The 27145-nt window shown below is 42.1% G+C and overlaps 1 protein-coding gene across 3 annotated transcripts in view; it reads right to left on the bottom strand.

Moving 5' to 3' along the window:
- Positions 1 to 27145, bottom strand: part of LOC120041180 (trichohyalin-like) — a 102810-nt gene that overhangs the window by 814 nt on the left and 74851 nt on the right. The window contains exons 1-8 of one of the 3 annotated variants that reach the window (XM_038986115.1): positions 4119 to 4137; positions 3297 to 3302; positions 2717 to 2791; positions 1894 to 2442; positions 1640 to 1708; positions 1439 to 1513; positions 789 to 866; positions 1 to 639 (exon numbers count right to left, since the gene is read on the bottom strand). The exon at positions 1 to 639 is cut by the window's left edge and continues 814 nt beyond it. In XM_038986115.1, coding sequence (XP_038842043.1) covers positions 1 to 639; positions 789 to 866; positions 1439 to 1513; positions 1640 to 1708; positions 1894 to 2434 — 1402 coding nt within the window. In that variant the 5' untranslated portion in view covers positions 2435 to 2442; positions 2717 to 2791; positions 3297 to 3302; positions 4119 to 4137. Of the gene's footprint in view, positions 640 to 788; positions 867 to 1438; positions 1514 to 1639; positions 1709 to 1893; positions 2443 to 2716; positions 2792 to 3296; positions 3303 to 4118; positions 4138 to 27145 lie in introns of those variants that run through there. The other 2 variants (XM_038986117.1, XM_038986116.1) reach the window with 2 other exon arrangements.

Below are 27145 nucleotides of genomic sequence, written 5' to 3'. Positions count from 1 at the left end.
CCTGGTAGGTCTGACTGCTGTAGAATCTCTCTCTGTTTCCTGCCACCATCTCCTCTACCTGATCCAGCAGCTCTGATACCTGATTGCCATGGGCCCTGTCCTTAATATTGAGGACGTGGTACCTGCTCCCACTTTTCTCTACAAGCTGCTGGAGGTCCTGACTTCCTGCTTGGAGAAACTCCTCAATGCTCTGCTCTTTCAGGCCATCATCATGGGTGAAGAGAATCACAGTGTGTTCCCAACAACCCTCCCCAAACATCTCCTCTATTCTCTCCAGCACCCCTCTCTCCTCCCCCTTAGAGGGCTCCACTGGTATGACCAGGAGGAAGGTGTGGGGTCCCGGGGCAGACAGACGGACACAGAGCCCCACATCCTGTCTCATCTCCTCCAGAGAGAGTCCAGGACAGAACCAGTCTGGAGTGTCCACCAGCACCAGCCGTCTCCCACACACATCCCCCTCTCTCCTCTTACTCCTCTGGGTCACTGCAGAGGGGCTGGCCTGGGCCCCAAACTCCTCTCTGCCCAGGATGGTGTTTCCTGCTGCACTCCTCCCAGCCCCAGTCCTCCCCAGCAGCACCAGTCTCAGCTCAGACACACTGGGAGACACTGGGGAGTCTGGACTGCTGCTCTCTCCTCCCACTGCAACACAACACACAGCACTGATCAACACACTGACTCTCTGGAGGATGTACAACAGAGTCAAATATAATATAATCTACATCCATAACTCACTATCTGGAGGATGTACAACAGAGTCAAATATAATATAATCTACATCCATAACTCACTCTCTGGAGGATGTAACTCCATGCTGTTTGTCCTCCTCAGTGGAAGTGTGGGGTCTGTATCTGAGGTCTCTCCTCCCACTGTAACACAACATAGAGAACTGGTCAACATACTGACTCATCAGAGACACGTTTAAAACATACTATAAACAAACTACAAATACATTACACATCACAGTGAAATATAGATTATTGGAGAAAATAGAGAATATCAAGATTGATGACAGTTCGAGACAACATATATAACTCACTTAGTGAAGGATGGTCCACTATAGACTAGAAACAGTAGGAGACAACAGGACAATATTGATAACTCACTAAGTGAAGGATGGTCCACTATAGACTAGAAACAGTAGGAGACAACAGGACAATAGTGATAACTCACTAAGTGAAGGATGGTCCACTATAGACTAGAAACAGTAGGAGACAACAGGACAATATTGATAACTCACTAAGTGAAGGATGGTCCACTATAGACTAGAAACAGTAGGAGACAACAGGACAATAGTGATAACTCACTAAGTGAAGGATGGTCCACTATAGACTAGAAACAGTAGGAGACAACAGGACAATAGTGAAAACTCACTAAGTGAAGGATGGTCCACTATAGACTAGAAACAGTAGGAGACAACAGGACAATATTGATAACTCACTGTATGGAGGATCATCCATGCTGTGTCTCCTCCTGACTGGGAGTATGGAACCTGTATCTGACGTCTCTCCAGGTTCTAAAATAATAGAACAACCATTTAGAATGGGAACATTTACCTCAGTGACACATGAAGGCACATAGACCTACTGAAGGGGAGTTCTGGGTTTCTATTGAAATGTTAAGTATCACATATCTCACTCACCAGTCATCTGGGCTGAGATCTCTCTTCTCAGACTCTCTACCTCAGTCTTCACATCACATATCTGTTCAGCTGAAATAACAAAGGAGGACTAGGATCTGAATTCTGTGTTAAAGACTTTAGACAGAAATGTGATGCAGAGGGAAAGTATGAAGTGATGTAAAACAATATTCACAACTCAGTGGAGAGTCGACAATAACCTGAGAATTGAGGAAAGTACAGAAGACTAAATGTATTAATGGTGTGAATAATCTTACCCAGTTCAGCATTTTCATTGTTGACATCCTCCAGCTGTTTGTCTCTTTCCTTTAACTGCTTCTCTCTCTCCTCTAGTAGGTTATCTTTCTCTTCTACTTCCTGCCTCATCTCTTTTAGTTCATGTTCTTTTCCCTCCAGAACTTTGTCTCTCTCTTCCAGTAGTTTGTCTCTCTCTTCTAGTAGTTTGTCTCTCTCTTCCAGTAGTCTGTCCTTCTCTCCCAGTTTGTGTCTGTCCTCTAGTTGAAGGTCTTTTTCCTGCAGCAGGACTCTGAAGTTCTCTACTTGGCTGTTCTGGTCCTGCAGGTTCTTTCTCAGTGCCTCTAGTTGAATGTCTCTATCATTTAGTTGCTTGTCTTTCTCTTCCAGTTGGTTTTCTTTCTCTTCTAATAGTTTCTCCCTCTGTCCCATTATCTGGTTCTTCTCCTCCAGGAGTCTCTCTTTCTCTCTCACTTCCTGGGTCATATCATCCAGCTGTGTGTCTTTCTCCTCTAGTTGGTTCATCATCTCCTGTCTTAATTTCTCTTTTAATTCTTTATCCATCTTCAACTCTGAGAGAGAGTAATTAACATATTTAATTGGTTGTTTGAATAAGTAATGTATTAATTCATTCAATAGTTTGCCTATAAAGACATTATCATTTGATGGAGGTGGTACAATTATTAGTAATTATTTCCTCCAGTCAACAGTTATCTGAGCTGAACCAATCATCAACTGGTCTATTGACTATTTGATACATTACAAATGAATTAGTCTGAAACACTGAATGACATCACTCATGTTCCCTGATTCAATCCTCTCTCCTCCAGACTCTCTCATACTTACCAAGCTCACCAGCTGATGCCTCCCTCTTCAGCTTGTCCTCCTGGGTCTCACGTTGTAAATACTCTGATCCTGAGGCTATGGTGTAAAACAGAGAGGTGAGGTCTGTGTGGTAGACTACATCACTATATACAGAACAAACAGGACCAATCAGATTTCCCCTGTCACTCAAGCCTCCCTCATGTAGGGACTGGGGCACCAATGAGATCTGGTTAACTTCATAAATAATGTTGCTTTGTTATTGTCCTATCTCTGATCAAATGATTATGTTCATTGTTAGTGATAACCAGCATTGGGCTCTATGGCAGATACAGGATATTGTGTCAGGAGGCAGGGTTCTATGGAATAGACATTCAGTAGAATTTGAAGAACATCTGACATCTTAATCCAACCTACCTTGAGAACATTTGGGGAGAGTATTGATAAATGTAAAGAAACTGATTTAATTTGTAGTCTTGAAGAAGACACACTGCTGTTCACAAGGCCTGTAGTTTTTAAAGTATCAGATTAACACTCTGGTCTGTTCTTTGTCTTGTGTTATTGGTTGTCAATAAACAAAACAGACAAATAAGTAAATACTCACCCCATGCTGATCATCCAAGATGGAGAGTCATGAATAATGATCATGTAAAACAGAATGCATTAGTTATTATTGTTCATTGAATTTCTGTCTCATTACATCATTTAATGAAATACCATACATCATATTGGAATGACTGTTAATCACATTCATTACTAATGTACATCTAGGGAAAGGGATGTAAGCAGTGCTACTATTGGAACAGTCTAAACATCACAGAATGCTTCATACTAGGACATCAAACTGAATTCATGTCACGTTCGTTGAAAGATGGATTGGACCAAGGTGCAGCGTGGTAGGCGTACATCATCAATTTATTAAATCAACACCAAAAACAAGAAAGAATAAACGACACGTAAAGTTTTGTAGCGCTAACACAGCAACTAACCAAAAACAAGAACCATACCCGGCCAACAAAGAAATAGAAAAACTAGAATGCCCACCCAAATCATACCCTGACCTTACCAAATAGAGAAATAAAAAGGCTCTCTAAGGTCAGGACGTGACAATTCAAGCTGATTCCATGTTCATTTTGGTGTGTGAAATGGTGACCTCTATGGGAGATATTTTGTGGGAGGACTTTGATATGAAAATTCTGGATAATTTGAAGAACATCTATACATCTTAATCCAACCCACCTTGAGAACATTTGGGGAGAGTATTGATAAATGTAAAGAAACTGATTTAATTTGTAGCCTTGAAGAAGACACACTGCTGTTCACAAGGCCTGTAGTTTTTATAGTATCAGATTAACACTCTGGTCTGTTCCTTGTCTTGTATTATTGGTTGTCAATAAACAAAACAGACAAATAAGTAATTACTCACCCCGTGCTGATCATCCATTATCCAAGATGGAGAGTCATGAATAATGATCATGTAAAACAGAATATATGAGTTATTACAGTTACATTCAATCCAATTTGAGTCACATTACATTATTCAATCAAATACCATACATCATATTGATATGACTGTTCATCACATTCATTACTAATGTACATCTAGGGAAAGGGATGTAAGCAGTGCTACTATTGGAACAGTCTAAACATCACAGAATGATTCATACTAGGACATCAAACTGAATTCATGTCACGTTCGTTGAAAGATGGATTGGACCAAGGTGCAGCGTGGTAGGCGTACATCATCAATTTATTAAATCAACACCAAAAACAGAAAGAATAAACGACACGTAAAGTTTTGTAGCGCTAACACATCAACTAACCAAAAACAAGAACCATACCCGGCCAACAAAGAAATAGAAAAACTAGAATGCCCACCCAAATCATACCCTGACCTAACCAAATAGAGAAATAAAAAGGCTCTCTAAGGTCAGGGCGTGACAATTCAAGCTGATTCCATGTTCATTTTGGAGTGTGATATGTTGAGCTCTATGGAAGAAATATTGTGGGAGGACAATGTGAAATGGTGACCTCTATAGCAGATATATTGTGGGAGGATTTTGATATGAAAATTCTGGATAATTTGAAGAACATCTATACATCTTTATCCAACCTATCTTGAGAACGTTTGGGGAGAGTATTGATAAATGTAAAGAAACTGATTTAATTTGTAACCTTGAAGAAGACACACTGCTGTTCACAAGGCCTGTAGTTTTTATAGTATCAGATTAACACTCTGGTTTGTTTTTGTCTTGTGTTTTTGGTTGTCAATAAACAAAACAGACAAATAAGTAATTACTCACCCCATGCTGATCATCCAAGATGGAGAGTCATGAATAATGATCATGTAAAACAGAATGCATTAGTTATTATTGTTCATTGAATTTCTGTCTCATTACATTAATTTAATGAAATACCATACATCATATTGGAATGACTGTTCATCACATTCATTACTAATGTACATCTAGGGAAAGGGATGTTAGCAGCACTACTATGTGAGCAGTATGAGAATGACTGAATGCTTCATAATAAGACATCAAGATAAATTCAAGATGATTCTATTTTAATTTTGGTGTGTGAAATATTGACCTCTATGGCAGAGATATTGTGGGAGGTTTATGGTATTGCTCCTGATCATCCATTATCCAAGATGGACAGGAATGAATATTGATAATGTATTACAAAATGTATGAGTCATTACAGTTACATTCAATCCAACTTCAGTCACATGACATTATTCAATCAAATACCATACATCATATTGATATGACTGTTCATCACATTCATTACTAATGTACATCTAGGGAAAGGGATGTAAGCAGTGCTACTATTGGAACAGTCTAAACATCACAGAATGATTCATACTAGGACATCAAACTGAATTCATGTCACGTTCGTTGAAAGATGGATTGGACCAAGGTGCAGCGTGGTAGGCGTACATCATCAATTTATTAAATCAACACCAAAAACAAGAAAGAATAAACGACACGTAAAGTTTTGTAGCGCTAACACAGCAACTAACCAAAGACAAGAACCATACCCGGCCAACAAAGAAATAGAAAAACTAGAATGCCCACCCAAATCATACCCTGACCTAACCAAATAGAGACATAAAAAGGCTCTCTAAGGTCAGGGCGTGACAATTCAAGATGATTCCATGTTCATTTTGGAGTGTGATATGTTGAGCTCTATGGAAGAAATATTGTGGGAAGGCTATGTTAAATGGTGACCTCCATAGCAGATATATTGTGGGAGGACTATGATATGAAAATTGTGGATAATTTGAAGAACATCTATACATCATAATCCAACCTACCTTGAGAACATTTGGGGAGAGTATTGATAAATGTAAAGAAACTGATTTATTTTGCAGCCTTGAAGAAGACACACTGCTGTTCACAAGGCCTGTAGTTTTTATAGTATCATATTAACACTCTGGTCTGTTCTTTGTCTTGTATTATTGGTTGTCAATAAACAAAACAGACAAATAAGTAATTACTCACCGGATCCTGATCATCCATTATCCAAGATGGAGAGACATGAATAATGATAATGTAAAACAGAATGTATTAGTTATTATCATTACCTTCAAATCACCATCTGTCACATTATCCTCTCATGTACCATAGTGATGTGATATACATCAGAGGGGTATGAGTGTTCATCACATTCATTACTAATGACAATCACAGTAATGTTAATGTTGACAGTAATGACAGTAATGTTGGAATGGTTCTAATGCTTTAGGACCAGCTTAAAGCTCACAGTGATGGTAATATGCATTGTAACTAGTTGATATTCAGAATGAATCTAGTCTATTCATCTGTAACTCCTACTATGAACTCCTACCTACATGAGAAAGTACAAGTGTTCTGTACAGGGAAAGAGACTGGTTGTTGTTGTTGTTTAGGTGTTTAGAAACATTACTGGAGTTCTAGAACACTTACCTTCTCTGACCCATAAACCCACTGCAGCATCCTTCTTCTGTTCTCTATGGATGACCTGACATATGTAGACTCCTGTATCTGACTCCCTGTAGTCTGTCAGCCTCAGAGACACGTTGCCTCTCTCCAGCTCCTGGGTGATCAGACTCACTCTGCCCTCATAGCCACTCCTCTCTGTCACCTGGCCATTCTTATACAGGTAAATACACTCTGTCTCTTTAAACCACCTGATCGTCGTGGCAACAGCACTGGTATCAGGTGAGAGGTGACAGGGGAGGGTGACCTCTTCACCAACATCAGACCACACATGGTCTTCTGAGGTGAGTTTAAACTGATCTGTTCAGAAAGAGAGAACATTTCATGTTTAATGACATCATCTGTGTCAGAAACACAAATCCTCTCAGTACATTTATAAACACAGCTGAATTAAAAACTACAATAGACATACAACAACCAGGACCATGTCAATTCTAAAATACAACCCCCACAATCCCAGACAGACATATTCATTTGAAGGAAAGTATATATGTCATAGAAGAATGTGATGCTACAATCTAGAATGATATTATCCCATTTGTTCCCACATCTTTCCCAGACATGCCACTATGCTAATCTTATGTCACTAGTAAGCCTAACATGTCATCCATTTTGATTATTTATTTATTTATTTAAAAGTATGTTTTATTCTTGGTCACAATTGTGACAGAGTGCTCTGCCTATAATAACATGAACAGATATTTACCCCTATTCCTCAACCTCAATATCTATATACCTCAGTCCACTTACCCAAACACCTAAACTCAATGACCCACACACCCCAGCCCTGGTACCCCCATGCCCTAACCCCAACACCCACATGACAATACCCTCAATATCTATTTACCTCAGTCCACTTACCCACACACCTAAACTCAATGACCCACACACCCCAGCCCTGTTACCCCCATGCCCTAACCCTAACACCCACATGCCAATACCCTCAAATCTATACAATCAAGTACAGATACAGGCATATCCTGGCCCTAAATGACCTGTGTGTTACTCAAGACCCCAGTTCCTTTGCCAATACACCTCATCCCTGTTACTTTCCTATCTCAGTCCTGTTACCCACTTTCCTTAGGCCTGTATTCCCCAAGTCACCAACAGTAACCTATATCCAGCTATTCGCTGCACACCCCAACCCTGTTATCAGCATGTTTTAGTCCTGTGACCTCTGACCTGTATACACTAATCATTTCATAGATAAACTAATATTACAGTGGTATAACACATGTGTCCCAGCCCCAATCTCTTGTTTCTACCACAAATGTTGTTGCTAGAAAGGATTTGAATGGACAATAGACGTCCATCCAGCCCCATTACCTGTATGAACCTTGTGTATCCCTACACGCCATTATAAACCAGGGAAATCCATAGGCATACTCATATAAAACAGGTCTACCCCAGTGTCCAAGCCTCAACATTCATACTAACCAGGTCTACCCCAGTGTCCAAGCCTCAACATTCATACTAACCAGGTCTACCCCAGTGTCCAAGCCTCAACATTCATACTAACCAGGTCTACCCCAGTGTCCAAGCCTCAACATTCATACTAACCAGGTCTACCCCAGTGTCCAAGCCTCAACATTCATACTAACCAGGTCTACCCCAGTGTCCAAGCCTCAACATTCATACTAACCAGGTCTACCCCAGTGTCCAAGCCTCAACATTCATACTAACCAGGTCTACCCCAGTGTCCAAGCCTCAACATTCATACTAACCAGGTCTACCCCAGTGTCCAAGCCTCAACATTCATACTAACCAGGTCTACCCCAGTGTCCAAGCCTCAACATTCATACTAACCAGGTCTACCCCAGTGTCCAAGCCTCAACATTCATACTAACCAGGTCTACCATTGTGCAAGAGACACTAAACAAACCTAATAACATTAAATATCACTTCAATTATTATACTAATTCACTTTATGGGTCTATACACGGCCAATTCCCCCTGAAATAACTACATATGATGTTTTACAGTAAAAATCTCTGATTTAAACATCAGTAAAGGTTAATGGATAATGGTAAAATCATCTGTAACAATAGTTGGTTTAGTTCTGGTCTCCCAGATACATGAAAGAAAAGTTCATCATTAATTATAGCATGGTGACTTACTATGAACTCTGGACTCTGCCATTTTAACTGCAATAAAAAGAGAAAACATTCATATTTACATCATTACCATTCATCAAATTCTCTCTTTTGCTCAATTACACAGATACAAACATCACTTCCTCTTTCTCCAGTCCTCATTGTTTTAAAACAGGACTGTTGTGTCTAGTTTGGAAAGTGAAATATACTGACATCTCCTCTTACCTTTACTGGTCTTCGCGTCCTCCACTTCACATTCAAAATAGTTTATTTAAATCCATAACCACTCTAATAGTCACTATATGTGCATATCTACACGTTTTTACAGAACAATCTACACCTCAGGCCTATACTGAGACACAACTTTCACCTTCACATTTACACAGGCACTTGGAGTAAACTCCTCCCCCAGCCTCTCTGGTTATTAGAAAACCCAGTCACAAAGTCCCCTAGCCTCTCTGGTTATTAGAAAACCCAGTCACAAAGTCTAAATTGTCTACAGGCCTATCGTAACATGTCATGAAAACAAAAATGTACATTTCTGATCTTAATTTTGGTTTAAGGTTAGGCATAAGGTTAGCAGTGTGGTTTAGGGTTAAAATCAGAATTTAAGAATGTAGCTCAGTTGGTAGAACATAGTGCTTGCAATGCCTGAGTTGTGGTTTTGATTACTAAAAAAGTATGAAAATGAATGGACTCACTACAGAGCGTCTGGTAAAATATAAAAATGGGCAGGGTTTGGGACTTTGTTAACTAGTGAGCAACATTAGAGGGTTCATGCTATCAAACAGCATGGTGCTGTCTTCTATCATCATATTTTAGTTAATCATCTCTAAAGTTCTAAAAACTGTTTCAATTCAAACCAGAAGACCGATCCAGCCAGCAGATGGTAGTGATGTTCTTTAATTATAGTCATATTATCCTGAGCTGTAAAGATTTAACAGTGCCTATCAATATTAGCTTCTCTTATCTCTTTGGACCCATTCACATGAGTAAATGAGTGAAATTGCTTCCATGACAAATAGTCTCAATGCTTTTCCATCCCCTCCTAACAAAATAAATGTAGCTGACTGGTGGTCATTTACTGTCTGAGAAGAGAGTATCATTACCACCTGCTGGTCAATGTTGGGAACTGCAGTGAATTTACAAATCAGAAAGTCAGACATATGATTTAGGGGGCTGTTGTTGTGGGCAGTCCGGCTCTTTTTGGCTCCCAAACGGCTCTTTAATAAAAATATGTTTTTGTTTTTTTCAAGTCAAACTGTTTGCGATAGTTTGACTATGGTTGGTGCGAAAACAATTCTAATTCAATTATTAAATGAAATCATTCTCTACCTTTACTACAATGTATTTAAAAATACATTCTCCCACACCCATGCTATTAAACATGTGCATTTAAACTATAACGTTTTAATGTATATAAACAAAGTGCATATAAATGTAACAATTCAAAACGAATACAATCTGAACAACATAATAATAGAATATTGCACCATATCAAAGAAAAATAAATAACAATGTGCAAAACTGCAGCATCCCACTAAAACATTAAACTGGTCCCTCTTTCCTCTCTCTTCTTTATTACCATGTTATAACCAGCATCCCACTAAAACATTAAACTGGTCCCTCTTTTCTCTCTCTTCTTTATTACCATGTTATAACCAGCATCCCACTAAAACATTAAACTGGTCCCTCTTTTCTCTCTCTTCTTTATTGCCATGTTATAACCAGCATCCCACTAAAACATTAAACTGGTCCCTCTTTTCTCTCTCTCCTTTATTACCATGTTATAACCAGTATCCCACTAAAACATTAAACTGGTCCCTCTTTTCTCTCTCTTCTTTATTACCATGTTATAACCAGCATCCCACTAAAACATTAAACTGGTCCCTCTTTTCTCTCTCTTCTTTATTACCCTGTTATAACCAGCAGCACACAGTAATGCTGACCATGTTTTGCATTCAGAAATGCAAGCTGCCTCACTTTCGAGGGGCTGATGAGGTTTCTTCTCTCTTCTTCTTCTTCTTCTTCTTCTTCTTCTTCTTCTTCTATGATGTCATGGCGGTCCGCAAACAATAGTTTAAGTGCATGACGTCACCTACTGTGCTAGAAAGTACTATCAATCATGATATGCCCAATTCTGTATAATCATGAAAATAAAATGAAAACCAAATAAATCCCTACTAACTTCTACCACACCCCCTCCCCCCTTTCCTTGTCCCATCGCGTGCTAGTGACTCCTGTGGCGGCCCCGGGCGTAGTGCACACTGACACCGTCGCCAGGTGTACGGTGTTTCCTCCGACACATTGGTGCGGCTGGCTTCCGGGTTAAGTGGGCATTGTGTCAAGAAGCAGTGCGGCGTGGATGGGTTGTGTTTCGGAGGATGCACGGCCCTCGACCTTCACCTCTCCCGAGTCCGTACGGGAGTTGCAGCGATGAGACAAGACTGTAACTACCAATTGGACACCACGAAATTGGGGAGATTTTTTTTTTTTTTTAAGTAACACCAGCCATGGAAGCTCCATCAGTCTGACAGTAGGCCCTCTTACTACAGGAGCAGCCATGGAAGCTCCATCAGTCTGACAGTAGGTTCACTGACTACAGGAGCAGACATGGAAGCTCCATCAGTCTGACAGTAGGTTCACTTACTACAGGAGCAGCCATGGAAGCTCCATCAGTCTGACAGTAGGTTCACTTACTACAGGAGCAGCCATGGAAGCTCCATCAGTCTGACAGTAGATCCTCTTACTACAGGAGCAGCCATGGAAGCTCCATCAGTCTGACAGTAGGTCCACTTACTACAGGAGCAGCCATGGAAGCTCCATCAGTCTGACAGTAGGTTGACTTACTACAGGAGCAGCCATGGAAGCTCCATCAGTCCACACTGGAATTCCACCAATCTGTTTTACAGCCTCTACATACGATACATCATGACTAAATCTATATCACTGAGCCTCTCTAGCCTCTCTCTGCACCTGGCATCCACCAAATGCTGCATTATGCCCCCCCCCCCCCCCCCCCACACACACACAGTTACAGCACTTGTCCTTCACATTGCTTCCACATTCACCGTAATCATGTTCCCCTCCACACATATATTTTCTTTCCTTTACACTGAGCAGCTACATGTCCCATTATTTGGCATTTAAAACACTGCAGTGCATATGGGACAAATTCTCTAACATTGAAATGAAGGAATCCTATCTGTACTTTTCCAGGAAAAACCTTCTCAAACTTCAGCAGCTGATAGGCTTTCACTTCTTCAACCCTCTTTCCTGCTGATCAACCTTTTGGTCTCAGTCATTCTGCCTCCCTTCACATGTTCTTTAATATCATCTGTGGACATAGATATAGGGACACCAGTGATGACTCCCCTCGACCTTGCATAAACAACAGGGACATGGCTTTTAATTCTTTAATCCATTAAGCTTTTCCATTTTCACAATCTTCTCTTGCTGAGCCTGGCTACCACAAAATATGAACAATCGCTAAAAGTCACACTCAAAATCTCTCAAGTTTAATTTGCGGGCACCACGCTGGCCTGCTGCTCACGGCACCATCCTCTGCTCGATTTACCACAGTTCTTCTCTCTCCACTCAAGTGTTTGCTAGTGCAATGATGTTTCATCTTGCTCGCTGGCGCCATCTTGCGCCCAGTCGCCTCTTGAACCCGGGAATTGACACCACAGATCAGCCTCACCATCACTAATACCACACCACAAAATGCACTTCAGTTTGGTTTCAAAGTCATACTGATGGTCACAAAAAAAAAAAAAGTTTTGCTCAACTCATCAAACAGAGACAGTGCCCAGGATAGTGATATTAGTAGGTTAACTGAAAAGGCCTGCTGCCTCTGGTCTGCAGCCATTCAACACACATCATTTCTACTCTGAACTTCCTCTTGTCACTATGGGCGGCCTAGCGGGTAAGAGTGTTGGGCCAGTGAGTGTAAAGGTCTCTGGTTCAAATCCCCGAGCAGACTAGGTGAACAATCTTTCGATGTGCCATTGAGCAAAGCACTTCACCCTAATCTGCTCCTGTAAGTCCCTCTGGATAAAAATGTCTGCTAAATGACTAAGCTGTAACTATATAGGCCTAACAAACCAGGCAGAAGCACGCCAACGTATAAATGTCAAAGTGCGGTGAACTTGTTGGTTCCGGTATGTCTAACTTGTCCCACCGAGCTATCTTCAGATGAACACACTAAACTGTAAGTCTCTCTGGATAAGAGCGTCTGCTAACAGTCCTTTAGTGTGGGAGCCGGCAGCAGCCAACCGTATGAAACAGATGAGGTTAGGTACACACTCATCATTTCCAATGGAAACTACTGGGACCAACATGCCTGATAGTTACAGTATGAGCTGCAATAGTTTCCACTGAATGAAACAGTGTGATTCTCACAGTTAGTGTTATAATGTCTATATAACAGTGTTATAATGTCTATATAACAGTGTTATAATGTCTATATAACAGTGTTATAATGGCTATATAACAGTGTTATAATGTCTATATAACAGTGTTATAATGGCTATATAACAGTGTTATAATGTCTATATAACAGTGTTATAATGCCTATATAACTGTGTTATAATGGTTATATAACAGTGTTATAATGGCTATATAACAGTGTTATAATGGCTATTTAACAGTGTTATAATGTCTATATAACGGTGTATATAATGTCAATATAACAGTGTTATAATGTCTATATAACAGTGTATATAATGGCTATATAACAGTGTTATAATGTCTATATAAGTGTTATAATGTCTATATAACAGTTAGTGTTATAATGTCTATATAAAAGTTAGTGTTATAATGTCTATATAACAGTGTTATAATGTCTATATAACAGTGTTATAATGTCTATATAACAGTTAGTGTTATAATGTCTATATAACAGTTAGTGTTATAATGTCTATATAACAGTTAGTGTTATAATGTCTATATAACAGTATTATGAGGTCTATATAACAGTGTTATAATGTCTATATAACAGTGTTATAATGTCTATATAACAGTTAGTGTTATAATGTCTATATAACAGTATTATAATGTCTATATAACAGTGTTATAATGTCTATATAACAGTGTTATAATGTCTATATAACAGTGTTATAATGTCTATATAACAGTGTTATAAGGTCTATATAACAGTGTTATAGTGTCTATATAACAGTGTTATGAGGTCTATATAACAGTTAGTGCTGTTTGCACGAGCACTCAGACTTGATTCAACTAATCAAGTCATCATGAAACCTTTGATTTGAATCAGGTTTGTGAGTGCTCCCCTTTGGGTCTCCAGAACCAGGATTGGGAGACACTGGTCTGAACACCCAGAGGTCTATTCATTCAGAACAAAACCGTAGCAAACAGTTTGTAACGGAAACGATTAACTTTGAACAAAAACATGCTTTTCAATAAAAATTAAAGTTTCTTTTGGACAAATTCAGGTTGGTCCCCTCCCCTTTTCCTTCTGTTTGCTTCTGCTGGTTTCCGTGTGGGTTTGAGTGGTAGTGAAAACACCCCAGGTTTCCACTGACCCACCATGCTCATCATACTCAGATCATAGAAGGTGGCACAGACATGGGCTGGCTGCATGTTGTCTACACACGGTGTTCAGTTTCATTATATTGCCTAACTTTCTATTCTGGTTCAGAGGGGAAAGTGAAATCCAGAAAGTGAAATGCTGTGCTTTCTTCCTCCTTTGGTCAATTTTGAGTTTTTTGGTTCTGCAAAGCCATAAAAACCTGTATTATAATGATGGTACTGATATAATAGGCCTCCTATCTACTAGACTCACTGTCAGTCTGGGACTATTAAAGTATGGTAATATAGTAATACTAACACAGCTAATATTACATTATTACTTTGTTATAAACTTGTATTGGCCTTCATCTAATCCTATTTTATTTGACCATAATAGCCTTTATTATAAGACATATGTTATTCAACCCATGTTATTCAACCCATGTTATTCAACCCATGTTATTCTACCCATGTTATTCTACCCATGTTATTCAACCCATGTTATTCAAACCCATGTTATTCAATTCATGTTATTCAATTCATGTTATTCAACCCATTGTATTCTACCCATGACTGTACTATTGTGTTATTGACTGTATGTTTGTTTATTGTGTAACTCTGTGTTGTTGTTTTTGTCGCACAGCTTTGCTTTATCTTGGCCAGGTCGCAGTTGTAAATGAGAACTTGTTCTCAACTGGTCTACCTGGTTAAATAAAGGTTAAATTAAATAAAAATATAAAAGGATTGTTATTAGATGATAATAAGAAGAGATACATGCTCACCACAAACAAGTCTTACGAAATTTGAAACATCTTGCTATTTTTGATGAATGGGAATTCCAAGGAGACTAATTAATTCAGTGTTTTTTTCTTCCTGACACTAATTCTGCTTTTTTGAAAATGGACTACTGGAAGTCGTTGTTCTCCCTGCTAAATTTAGGCCTAGTTGAATGCACCAAAACCTTGCTCACACTGCAGGCCTTAATGCTCAAATCAGTTATGTTTTTCAAATCCGTTTGGCATTCCTCACTGTCCAAACAGCAAGTTACAAGTGACCACATCGGATTAGTATGTGTTCAGACAACATTCATTTGATGACATGGCTAATTGTCATAGTAACGATGGGTTTGTATTCAGACAGCATTCATTTGTTGACATAGCTAGTTGTCATAGTAACAATGGGTGTGTGTTCAGACAGTATTCATTTGATGACATGGCTAGTTGTCATAGTAACGGTGGGTGTGTTCAGACAGCATTCATTTGATGACATGGCTAGTTGTCATAGTAACGATGGGTGTGTGTTCAGACAGCATTCATTTGATGACATGGCTAGTTGTCATAGTAACGATGGGTTTGTGTTCAGACAGCATTCATTTGATGACATGGCTAGTTGTCAGAGTAACGATGGGTTTGTGTTCAGACAGCATTCATTTGATGACATGGCTAGTTGTCATAGTAACGATGGGTGTGTGTTCAGACAGCATTCATTTGATGACATTTTTTATTTTTTTATTTTTTTATTTTACCGTTATTTTACCAGGTAAGTTGACTGAGAACACGTTCTCATTTGCAGCAACGACCTGGGGAATAGTTACAGGGGAGAGGAGGGGGATGAATGAGCCAATTGTAAACTGGGGATTATTAGGTGACCGTGATGGTTGAGGGCCAGATTGGGAGTTTAGCCAGGACACCGGGGTTAACACCCCTACTCTTACGATAAGTGCCATGGGATCTTTAATGACCTCAGAGAGTCAGGACACCCGTTTAACGTCCCATCCGAAAGACGGCACCCTACACATGGCTAGTTGTCAGAGTAACGATGGGTTTGTGTTCAGACAGCATTCATTTGATGACATGGCTAGTTGTCATAGTAACGATGGGTTTGTGTTCAGACAGCATTCATTTGATGACATGGCTAGTTGTCATAGTAACAATGGGTGTATGTGCGGTGGTGTAGGCTGATTGGTGCTCCTGCTTCCTGTCATTCAGAAGTTATGTAGCAAGCTAAGATGACAACAATGCCTGCCAGGGATGTTTCCCACATACTTTGAATGTTCAAAATCATAGTGTAAGAACACCTTTAACCTGTTATGGCTGCAGGGGGCGTATTGAATAACTGGAAAAAGGTGCCCATTTTCAAACGGCCTCTTACTCAATTTATGCTCGTACAATATGCATATTATTATTACTATTGGATAGAAAACAGTCTCTAGTTTCTAAAACCGTTTGAATTATTTCTCTAAGTGGAACAGAACTCTTTTTACAGCCCATTTCCTATCAGGAAGTGAGATTTCCAAAAGCGATGTCTCTCTTCAAGAGCTTGTCTATAAAAGGGCATGTCACTTAGGACTGTAGAAACACGTCATACACCTTCCCCTGGGTGTCATGCGGAAGTGAGAGCAGAAATGACTTGATTATCTCGTTCAGGGATTGAATACAACCTCTTGGAGTGAGAGTTGCGCACTTTATTTTTTTTCTTGGGCGCGAAATTGGACCTGGAATCGCCTCCTGGAAAACCCTCGTTAAAGGTGAATATGATCTCCGGCTTCGATTTTATTTGATACATGTCACAATATCATCCTAAAGTATGTTTTTTCAATATAGTTTAATTATATTATTGAAATTTATTCTGGACTTTAGACGTGATGCGTCGCAAGAATTGGTTCAAGAAGGAGAGGTTAGCACCGCACGGCCAGTGTGCTTGCTAATTCAAGAGGGAAATAGTTCGTTCTGGTTCCAAATAAAGACGGTTCTGAACAAAGGACCCCTTGGAGAACATTCTGATGGAAGATCAACAAAGATAAGGACCCAATTTGGGATACTATTTCATATATCTGTCGAACTGTGCTATCGCTACCGTTTGACTAGAATCAATGCTGCTGTGTGCTAGCTATTGTAGTAAGCTAATATAACGATATATTGTGTTTTCGCTGTAAAACACTTCAAAAATCGGAAATATTGGCTGTATTCACAAGATCTTTGTCTTTCATTAGCTATCCACCATATATTTGTCTGAAATGTTTTATGATGAGTAATTAGGTAGTTGACGTTGGTGTCTGTATTTTCTCTGGCTACTCCCGTGCGATTTCTGACTGTAGCTATGATGGTGGCTATGATGGTAGCAGTAATGTAAAACTGATTTATAGCTAAAATATGCAAATTTTTCGAACAAAACATAGATTTATTGTGTAACATGTTATAGGACTGTCATCTGAGGGAGTTTTTTCTAGGTTATTTAGGTTGGTTCTAGGTTGGTTCTAGGTTAGTTAGGTTAGCTTTGTGCATGCTACTTGCATGCTACCGTTGCTGTGAAAAATGTCTGTCTGTCTTTTGTATTTGGTGGTGAACTAACATAAATATATGTGGTGTTTTCGCTGTAAAACACTTCAAAATCGGAAATATTGTCTGTATTCACAAGATCTTTGTCTTTCATTAGCTATCCACCATATATTTTTCTGAAATGTTTTATGATGTGTAATTAGGTAGTTGACGTTGGTGTCTGTATTTTCTCTGGCTACTCCCGTGCGATTTCTGACTGTAGCTATGATGGTAGCAGTAATGTAAAACTGAATTATAGCTAAAATATGCAAATTTTTTGAACAAAACATAGATTTATTGTGTAACATGTTATAGGACTGTCATCTGAGGTAGTTTTTTCTAGGTTATTTAGGTTGGTTCTAGGTTAGTTAGGTTGGCTTGTGCATGCTACTTGCATCCTACTTGTGCTGTGAAAAATGTCTGTCCTCTTTTTTATTTGGTGGTGAACTAACATAAATATATGTGGTGTTTTCTCTGTAAAACATTTAAAAAATCGGACATGTTGGCTGGATTCACAAGATGTTTATCTTTCAAATGCTGTATTGGACTTGTTAATGTGTGAAAGTTAAATATAAAAAAAAAATAGATTTTGAATTTCGCGCCGTGCACTTGAGCTGGATGTTGTCATAGGTGTACCGGTGTCGGGCTTGCAGCCATAACAGGTTTTAAAGCCTCAAAGGATAAGTTGATCCAACTTTCAAAACAAATTATTTTTCGGCCACAGCAGTCAGCTAGCTAGCCACAGCAGTCAACTAGCTAGCCACAGCAGTCAGCTAGCTAGCCACATCAGTCAGCTAGCTAGTCAACTAGCCACAGCAGTCAGCTAGCTAGCCACATCAGTCAGCTAGCTAGTCAACTAGTCAACTAGCTAGCCACAGCAGTCAGCTAGCTAGCCACAACAGTCAACTAGCCACAGCAGTCAGCTAGCTAGCCACATCAGTCAACTAGCTAGTCAACTAGTCAACTAGCTAGCCACAGCAGTCAGCTAGCTAGCCACAACAGTCAACTAGCTAGCCACAACAGTCAACTAGCTAGCCACAACAGTCAACTAGTTAGCCACAGCAGTCAGCTAGCTAGCCACAACAGTAAACAAGCTAGCCACAACAGTCAACTAGCTAGCCACAACAGTTAACTAGCTAGCCACAGCAGTCAACTAGCTAGCCACAGCAGTCAACTAGCTAGTCAACTAGCTAGCCACAGCAGTCAACTAGCTAGCCACAACAGTCAGCTAGCTAGCCACAACAGTCAACTAGCTAGCCACAGCAGTCAGCTAGCTAGCCACAGCAGTCAACTAGCTAGCCACAGCAGTCAGCTAGCTAGCCACAGCAGTCAGCTAGCTATTCACAACAGTCAACTAGCTAGACACAACAGTCAACTAGCTAGCCACAGCAGTCAACTAGCTAGCCACAACAGTCAACTAGCTAGCCACAGCAGTCAGCTAGCTAGCCACAACAGTCAACTAGCTAGCCACAGCAGTCAGCTAGCTAGCCACAGCAGTCAGCTAGCTAGCCACAGCAGTCAGCTAGCTAGCCACAACAGTCAACTAGCTAGCCACAGCAGTCAACTAGCTAGCCACAACAGTCAACTAGCTAGCCACAGTAGTCAACTAGCTAGCCACAGCAGTCAACTAGCTAGCCACAACAGTCAACTAGCTAGCCACAGCAGTCAGCTAGCTAGCCACAACAGTCAACTAGCTAGCCACAGCAGTCAGCTAGCTAGCCACAGTAGTCAGCTAGCTAGCCACAACAGTCAACTAGCTAGCCACAACAGTCAACTAGCTAGCCACAGCAGTCAGCTAGCTAGCCACAACAGTCAACTAGCTAGCCACAACAGTCAACTAGCTTGCCACAGCAGTCAACTAGCTAGCTGTTTACTTTTCTACCACATTCACTCATTTGTTTGTAAACAACTAACAAGCTAGTTAGCTCTCTCATGTTCTTGTCAAACTGTCAACAGAGTAGCTAGGAAGCAACAAGAAATGCCAAACAACAGCCTAAAAACCACTTGAGGGCAAATAAATCAGATTTGACCGTTCAGACACAAGTCGCATGGCCAGGAATCAGATTTGTATCTGACTTAAAACCACCTATGAAGGTGGTTTGAAATGTGACTTGAAATGTCCAATTCCATGTGCTTTTTGCTGTTCAGACTGCAGGAAAAATAACAGATTAGAATCGGATATGCAAAAAATTTGAATTTGAGTCATTTCAAACTGCCAATGGGAACAAGCCTTATATGTAAGTCGCTCTGGATAAGAGCGTCTGATAAATGACCACAATGTAAAATTAGATGTGATCTTCACCGGGCAGTCCACTGCCAATAGAGAGCTCTTTCCATCAGTCTGCTAATGGAAAAAACATTGTCTGGCTTCTTAATGCTTGTTGGAATTTTCAGTTCCTTATTCTGGGTTCCTTGCACCCGATCAAGTGAAATGAATCTAAATTAAACACAAGTGATATGAAGCTATCAGCCTTGATAAATGTGTGGCAGAGTGATTCTGACAGGGAAAAGATACGACAGGGTAATAATAGTACTGTATTAATTCCCTAGGAGATGTTGTTGCATATGCAGTGTATAAAGTCAGGTCCACAATTATTGACACCCTTGATAAAGATGAGAAGAAACATAGTAGCTTTATTTTCATGTCATCTGAACATAGTACAGGTTCCGATCGCGCCCATTTCCGTTGATCAAACTGCACGTGTTTACATTTGTTGGATGCCATTAAAAAGGAGCCTCATACCAACTGTAAAATATGGTGGTGGATCTTTGATGTTATGGGAATATTTTGCTTGTTCTTTTTGTTGTTGTCCACAAAGTCATACACTCTGCCTATTTCTACAATTTATCTTCTGAAAAATGTGATTTTTAAACCTAACCTTAACCCTAACCTTAAATGAAGACCAAAAATATCATTTTTGTTTTGTCCTGGGGCTCTTGTTACGATCAACGGCAACATCAAATTTGCCAAGTACCAGGCCATTTTAGCCAAAAACCTGATTGCCTTTTCCAGGAGTCTGAAACTTGGCCACGAGTGGATCTTCCAGTAAGACAAGCGATATCAAGGATCTGGAAAGACTCGGTTATAGAGGAATGGTCTAAGATCCCTCCCGATGTGTTCTTCATTCTCATAACCTAACGTAGCAGGTCTAAGATCCCTCCCGATGTGTTCTTCATTCTCATAACCTAACGTAGCAGGTCTAAGACCCCTCCCGATGTGTTCTTCATTCTCATAACCTAACGTAGCAGGTCTAAGATCCCTCCCGATGTGTTCTTCATTCTCATAACCTAACGTAGCAGGTCTAAGATCCCTCCCGGTGTGTTCTTCATTCTCATAACCTAACGTAGCAGGTCTAAGATCCCTCCCGATGTGGTCTTCATTCTCACAACCTAACTTAGCAGGTCTAAGATCCCTTCCGATGTGTTCTTCATTCTCATAACCTAACGTAGCAGGTATAAGATCCCTCCTGATGTGTTCTTCATTCTCAAAACCTAACGTAGCAGGTCTAAGATCCCTCCCGATGTGTTCTTCATTCTCATAACCTAACGTAGCAGGTTTAAGATCCCTCCCGATGTGTTCTTCATTCTCATAACCTAACGTAGCAGGTCTAAGATCCCTCCCGATGTGTTCTTCATTCTCATAACCTAACGTAGCAGGTCTAAGATCCCTCCGGATGTGTTCTTCATTCTCATAACCTAACGTAGCAGGTCTAAGATCCCTCCCGATGTGTTCTTCATTCTCATAACCTAACATAGCAGGTCTTAGATCCCTCCTGATGTGTTCTTCATTCTCATAACCTAACGTAGCAGATCTAAGATCCCTCACGGTGTGTTCTTCATTCTCATAACCTAACGTAGCAGGTCTAAGATCCCTCCCGATGTGTTCTTCATTCTCATAACCTAACGTAGCAGGTCTAAGATCCCTCCCGATGTGTTCTTCATTCTCATAACCTAACATAGCAGGTCTTAGATCCCTCCCGATGTGTTCTTCATTCTCATAACCTAACGTAGCAGGTCTAAGATCCCTCCCGATGTGTTCTTCATTCTCATAACCTAACATAGCAGGTCTAAGATCCCTCCCGATGTGTTCTTCATTCTCATAACCTAACGTAGCAGGTCTAAGATCCCTCCCGATGTGTTCTTCATTCTCATAACCTAACGTAGCAGGTCTAAGATCCCTCCCGATGTGTTCTTCATTCTCATAACCTAACGTAGCAGGTCTGAGATCCCTCCCGATGTGTTCTTCATTCTCATAACCTAATGTAGCAGGTCTAAGATCCCTCCTGATGTGTTCTTCATTCTCATAACCTAACGTAGCAGGTCTAAGATCCCTCCCGATGTGTTCTTCATTCTCATAACCTAACGTAGCATGTTTAAGATCCCTCCCGGTGTGTTCTTCATTCTCATAACCTAACGTAGCAGGTCTAAGATCCCTCCCGATGTGTTCTTCATTCTCATAACCTAACGTAGCAGGTCTAAGATCCTTCCCGATGTGTTCTTCATTCTCATAACCTAACGTAGCAGGTCTAAGATCCCTCCCGATGTGTTCTTCATTCTCATAACCTAACGTAGCAGGTCTAAGATCCCTCCCGGTGTGTTCTTCATTCTCATAACCTAACGTAGCAGGTCTAAGATCCCTCCCGATGTGTTCTTCATTCTCATAACCTAACGTAGCAGGTCTAAGATCCTTCCCGATGTGTTCTTCATTCTCATAACCTAACGTAGCAGGTCTAAGATCCCTCCCGATGTGTTCTTCATTCTCATAACCTAACGTAGCAGGTCTAAGATCCCTCCCGATGTGTTCTTCATTCTCATAACCTAACGTAGCAGGTCTAAGATCCTTCCCGATGTGTTCTTCATTCTCATAACCTAACGTAGCAGGTCTAAGATCCCTCCCGATGTGTTCTTCATTCTCATAACCTAACGTAGCAGGTCTAAGATCCCTCCCGATGTGTTCTTCATTCTCATAACCTAACGTAGCAGGTCTAAGATCCCTCCCGATGTGTTCTTCATTCTCATAACCTAATGTAGCAGGCATAAAAGAAGATCCTATAAAACATTGTAGTAAAAGTGTCATGTTTTGTCTTTGATCATCATGTCTTGTCCCTGTGCTTCCCTCTGCTGGTCTTATTAGGTTCTTTCCCTCTTTCTATCCCTCTCTCTCCCCCTTCCTCTTTCCCTCTCTCGCTCTCTCTCTCTATCGTTCCGTTCCTGCTCCCAGCTGTTTCTCATTCTCCTAACGACCTCATTTACTCTTTCACACCTGTCCCCTATTTTGCCCTCTGATTAGAGTCCCTATTTCTCCCTCTGTTTTCCGCTTCTGTCCTTGTCGGATTCTTGTTTGATGTTTGCTGTTCTGTGTCCTTGTTCCGCCCTGTCGTGTTTTTTGCCTTCTTCAGATGCTGCGTGTGAGCAGGTGTCTATGTCAGCTACGGCCTGTGCCTTCCTAAAGCGACCTGCAGTCTGTGGTCGCGTCTCCAGTCGTTCCTCTCTATTGACGAGAGGATTTCAGTTTCCTGTTTTGGATTTACCATTGATAATATCCAGGAGAATCATTATTTGTTTAATACTGGAATAAAGACTCTGTTTCTATTACGTCGCTTTTGGGTCCTCATTCACCAGCATAACAGAAGAATCCGACCAAGAATGGACCCAGCGACTACGGATTCTCGCAACACTGCCGTCGAGATCCAGGGAGCAATGCTCGGCAGACACGAGCAGGAATTGTCTGCTGCTCGTCATGCCGTTGAGAACCTGTCCGCTCAGGTCTCCGATCTCTCTGGACAGTTTCAGAGTCTTCGTCTCGTGCCACCAGCTACTTCCTGGTCTTCCGAGTCTCCGGAACCTAGGGTTAATAACCCACCATGTTACTCAGGGCAGCCCACTGAGTGTCGCTCCTTTCTCACCCAGTGTGATATTGTGTTCTCTCTCCAGCCCAACACATACTCAAGAGAGAGAGCTCGGATCGCTTACGTCATATCACTCCTTACTGGTCGGGCTCGGGAGTGGGGCACAGCTATCTGGGAGGCAAGGGCTGAGTGTTCTAACGTTTATCAGAACTTTAAAGAGGAGATGATACGGGTTTTTGATCGTTCAGTTTTTGGGAAGGAGGCTTCCAGGGCCCTGGCTTCCCTATGTCAAGGTGATCGATCCATAACGGATTACTCTATTGAGTTTCGCACTCTTGCTGCATCCAGTGACTGGAACGAGCCGGCGTTGCTCGCTCGTTTTCTGGAGGGACTCCACGCTGAGGTTAAGGATGAGATTCTCTCCCGGGAGGTTCCTTCCAGCGTGGACTCTTTGATTGCACTCGCCATCCGCATAGAACGACGGGTAGATCTTCGTCACCGAGCTCGTGGAAGAGAGCTCGCGTTAACGGTGTTTCCCCTCTCCGCATCTCGACCATCTCCTCCCACCGGCTCAGAGACTGAGCCCATGCAGCTGGGAGGTATTCGCATCTCGACTAAGGAGAGGGAACGGAGAATCACCAACCGCCTTTGCCTCTATTGCGGTTCTGCTGGACATTTTGTCATGTCATGTCCAGTAAAAGCCAGAGCTCATCAGTAAGCGGAGGGCTACTGGTGAGCGCTACTACTCAGGTCTCTCCATCAAGATCCTGTACTACCTTGTCGGTCCATCTACGCTGGACCGGTTCGGCTGCTTCCTGCAGTGCCTTGATAGACTCTGGGGCTGAGGGTTGTTTTATGGACGAAGCATGGGCTCGGAAACATGACATTCCTCTCAGACAGTTAGGGAAGCCCACGCCCATGTTCGCCTTAGATGGTAGTCTTCTCCCCAGTATCAGATGTGAGACACTACCTTTAACCCTCACAGTATCTGGTAACCACAGTGAGACCATTTCCTTTTTGATTTTTCGTTCACCTTTTACACCTGTTGTTTTGGGTCATCCCTGGCTAGTATGTCATAATCCTTCTATTAATTGGTCTAGTAATTCTATCCTATCCTGGAACGTTTCTTGTCATGTGAAGTGTTTAATGTCTGCTATCCCTCCTGTTTCTTCTGTCCCCTCTACTCAGGAGGAACCTGGTGATTTGACAGGAGTGCCGGAGGAATATCATGATCTGCGCACGGTCTTCAGTCGGTCCAGAGCCAGCTCCCTTCCTCCTCACCGGTCGTATGATTGTTGTATTGATCTCCTTCCGGGGACCACTCCCCCTCGGGGTAGACTATACTCTCTGTCGGCTCCCGAACGTAAGGCTCTCGAGGATTATCTGTCTGTTTCTCTCGACGCCGGTACCGTGGTGCCTTCTTCCTCTCCCGCCGGAGCGGGGTTTTTCTTTGTTAAGAAGAAGGACGGCACTCTGCGCCCCTGCGTGGATTATCGAGGGCTGAATGACATAACGGTTAAGAATCGTTATCCGCTTCCCCTTATGTCGTCAGCCTTCGAGATTCTGCAGGGAGCCAGGTTCTTTACTAAGTTGGACCTTCGTAACGCTTACCATCTCGTACGCATCAGAGAGGGGGACGAGTGGAAAACGGCGTTTAACACTCCGTTAGGGCATTTTGAATACCGGGTTCTGCCGTTCGGTCTCGCTAATGCTCCAGCTGTCTTTCAGGCATTAGTTAATGATGTACTGAGAGACATGCTGAACATTTTTGTTTTCGTTTACCTTGACGATATCCTGATTTTTTCACCGTCACTCGAGATTCATGTTCAGCACGTTCGACGTGTACTCCAGCGCCTTTTAGAGAATTGTCTCTACGTGAAGGCTGAGAAGTGCGCCTTTCATGTCTCCTCTGTCACATTTCTCGGTTCTGTTATTTCCGCTGAAGGCATTCAGATGGATCCCGCTAAGGTCCAGGCTGTCAGCGATTGGCCCGTTCCTAAGTCACGTGTCGAGTTGCAGCGCTTTCTCGGTTTCGCTAATTTCTATCGGCGTTTCATTCGTAATTTCGGTCAAGTGGCTGCCCCTCTCACAGCTCTGACTTCTGTCAAGACTTGCTTTAAGTGGTCCGGTTCCGCCCAGGGAGCTTTTGATCTCCTCAAGAAGCGTTTTACATCCGCCCCTATCCTTGTTACTCCTGACGTCACTAAACAATTCATTGTCGAGGTTGACGCTTCAGAGGTGGGCGTGGGAGCCATTCTGTCTCAGCGCTTCCATTCTGACGATAAGGTCCATCCTTGCGCTTACTTTTCTCATCGCCTGTCGCCATCGGAGCGCAACTATGATGTGGGTAACCGCGAACTGCTCGCCATCCGCTTAGCCATAGGCGAATGGCGACAGTGGTTGGAGGGGGCGACCGTCCCTTTTGTCGTTTGGACTGACCATAAGAACCTTGAGTACATCCGTTCTGCCAAACGACTTAATGCACGTCAAGCTCGTTGGGCGTTGTTTTTTGCTCGTTTCGAGTTCGTGATTTCCTATCGCCCGGGAAATAAGAACACCAAGCCTGATGCCTTATCCCGTCTCTTTAGTTCTTCTGTGGTTTCTACCGACCCCGAGGGGATTCTCCCTGAAGGGCGTGTTGTCGGGTTGACTGTCTGGGGAATTGAGAGACAGGTAAAGCAAGCACTCACTCACACTGCGTCGCCGCGCGCTTGTCCTAGTAACCTTCTGTTCGTTCCTGTCTCTACTCGTCTGGCTGTTCTTCAGTGGGCTCACTCTGCCAAGTTAGCTGGCCACCCCGGCGTTCGGGGTACGCTTGCTTCTATTCGCCAGCGGTTTTGGTGGCCTACTCAGGAGCGGGACACGCGCCGTTTCGTGGCTGCTTGTTCGGACTGCGCGCAGACTAAGTCAGGTAACTCTCCTCCTGCCGGTCGTCTCAGACCGCTTCCCATTCCTTCTCGACCATGGTCTCACATCGCCTTAGACTTTATTACCGGTCTGCCTTCGTCTGCGGGGAAGACTGTGATTCTTACGGTTATCGATAGGTTCTCTAAGGCGGCACATTTCATTCCCCTCGCTAAGCTTCCTTCCGCTAAGGAGACGGCACAAATCATCATTGAGAATGTGTTCAGAATTCATGGCCTCCCGTTAGACGCCGTTTCAGACAGAGGTCCGCAATTCACGTCACAGTTTTGGAGGGAGTTCTGTCGTTTGATTGGTGCTTCCGTCAGTCTCTCTTCCGGGTTTCATCCCCAGTCTAACGGTCAAGCAGAAAGGGCCAATCAGTCGATTGGTCGCATATTACGCAGCCTTTCGTTTCGAAACCCTGCGTCTTGGGCAGAACAGCTCCCCTGGGCTGAGTACGCTCACAACTCGCTTCCTTCGTCTGCTACCGGGCTATCTCCGTTTCAGAGTAGTCTTGGGTACCAGCCTCCTCTGTTCTCGTCCCAGCTCGCCGAGTCCAGCGTTCCCTCCGCTCAGGCTTTTGTCCAACGTTGTGAGCGCACCTGGAGGAGGGTCAGGTCTGCACTTTGCCGTTACAGGGCGCAGACTGTGAGAGCCGCCAATAAACGTAGGATTAAGAGTCCTAGGTATTGTCGCGGTCAGAGAGTGTGGCTTTCCACTCGTAACCTTCCCCTTACGACAGCTTCTCGCAAGTTGACTCCGCGGTTCATTGGTCCGT

Source organism: Salvelinus namaycush, unplaced genomic scaffold (assembly GCF_016432855.1).
Source record: "Salvelinus namaycush isolate Seneca unplaced genomic scaffold, SaNama_1.0 Scaffold410, whole genome shotgun sequence".
Taxonomy (NCBI): domain Eukaryota; kingdom Metazoa; phylum Chordata; class Actinopteri; order Salmoniformes; family Salmonidae; genus Salvelinus; species Salvelinus namaycush.
This window is presented reverse-complemented; position numbering and strand designations above follow the sequence as displayed.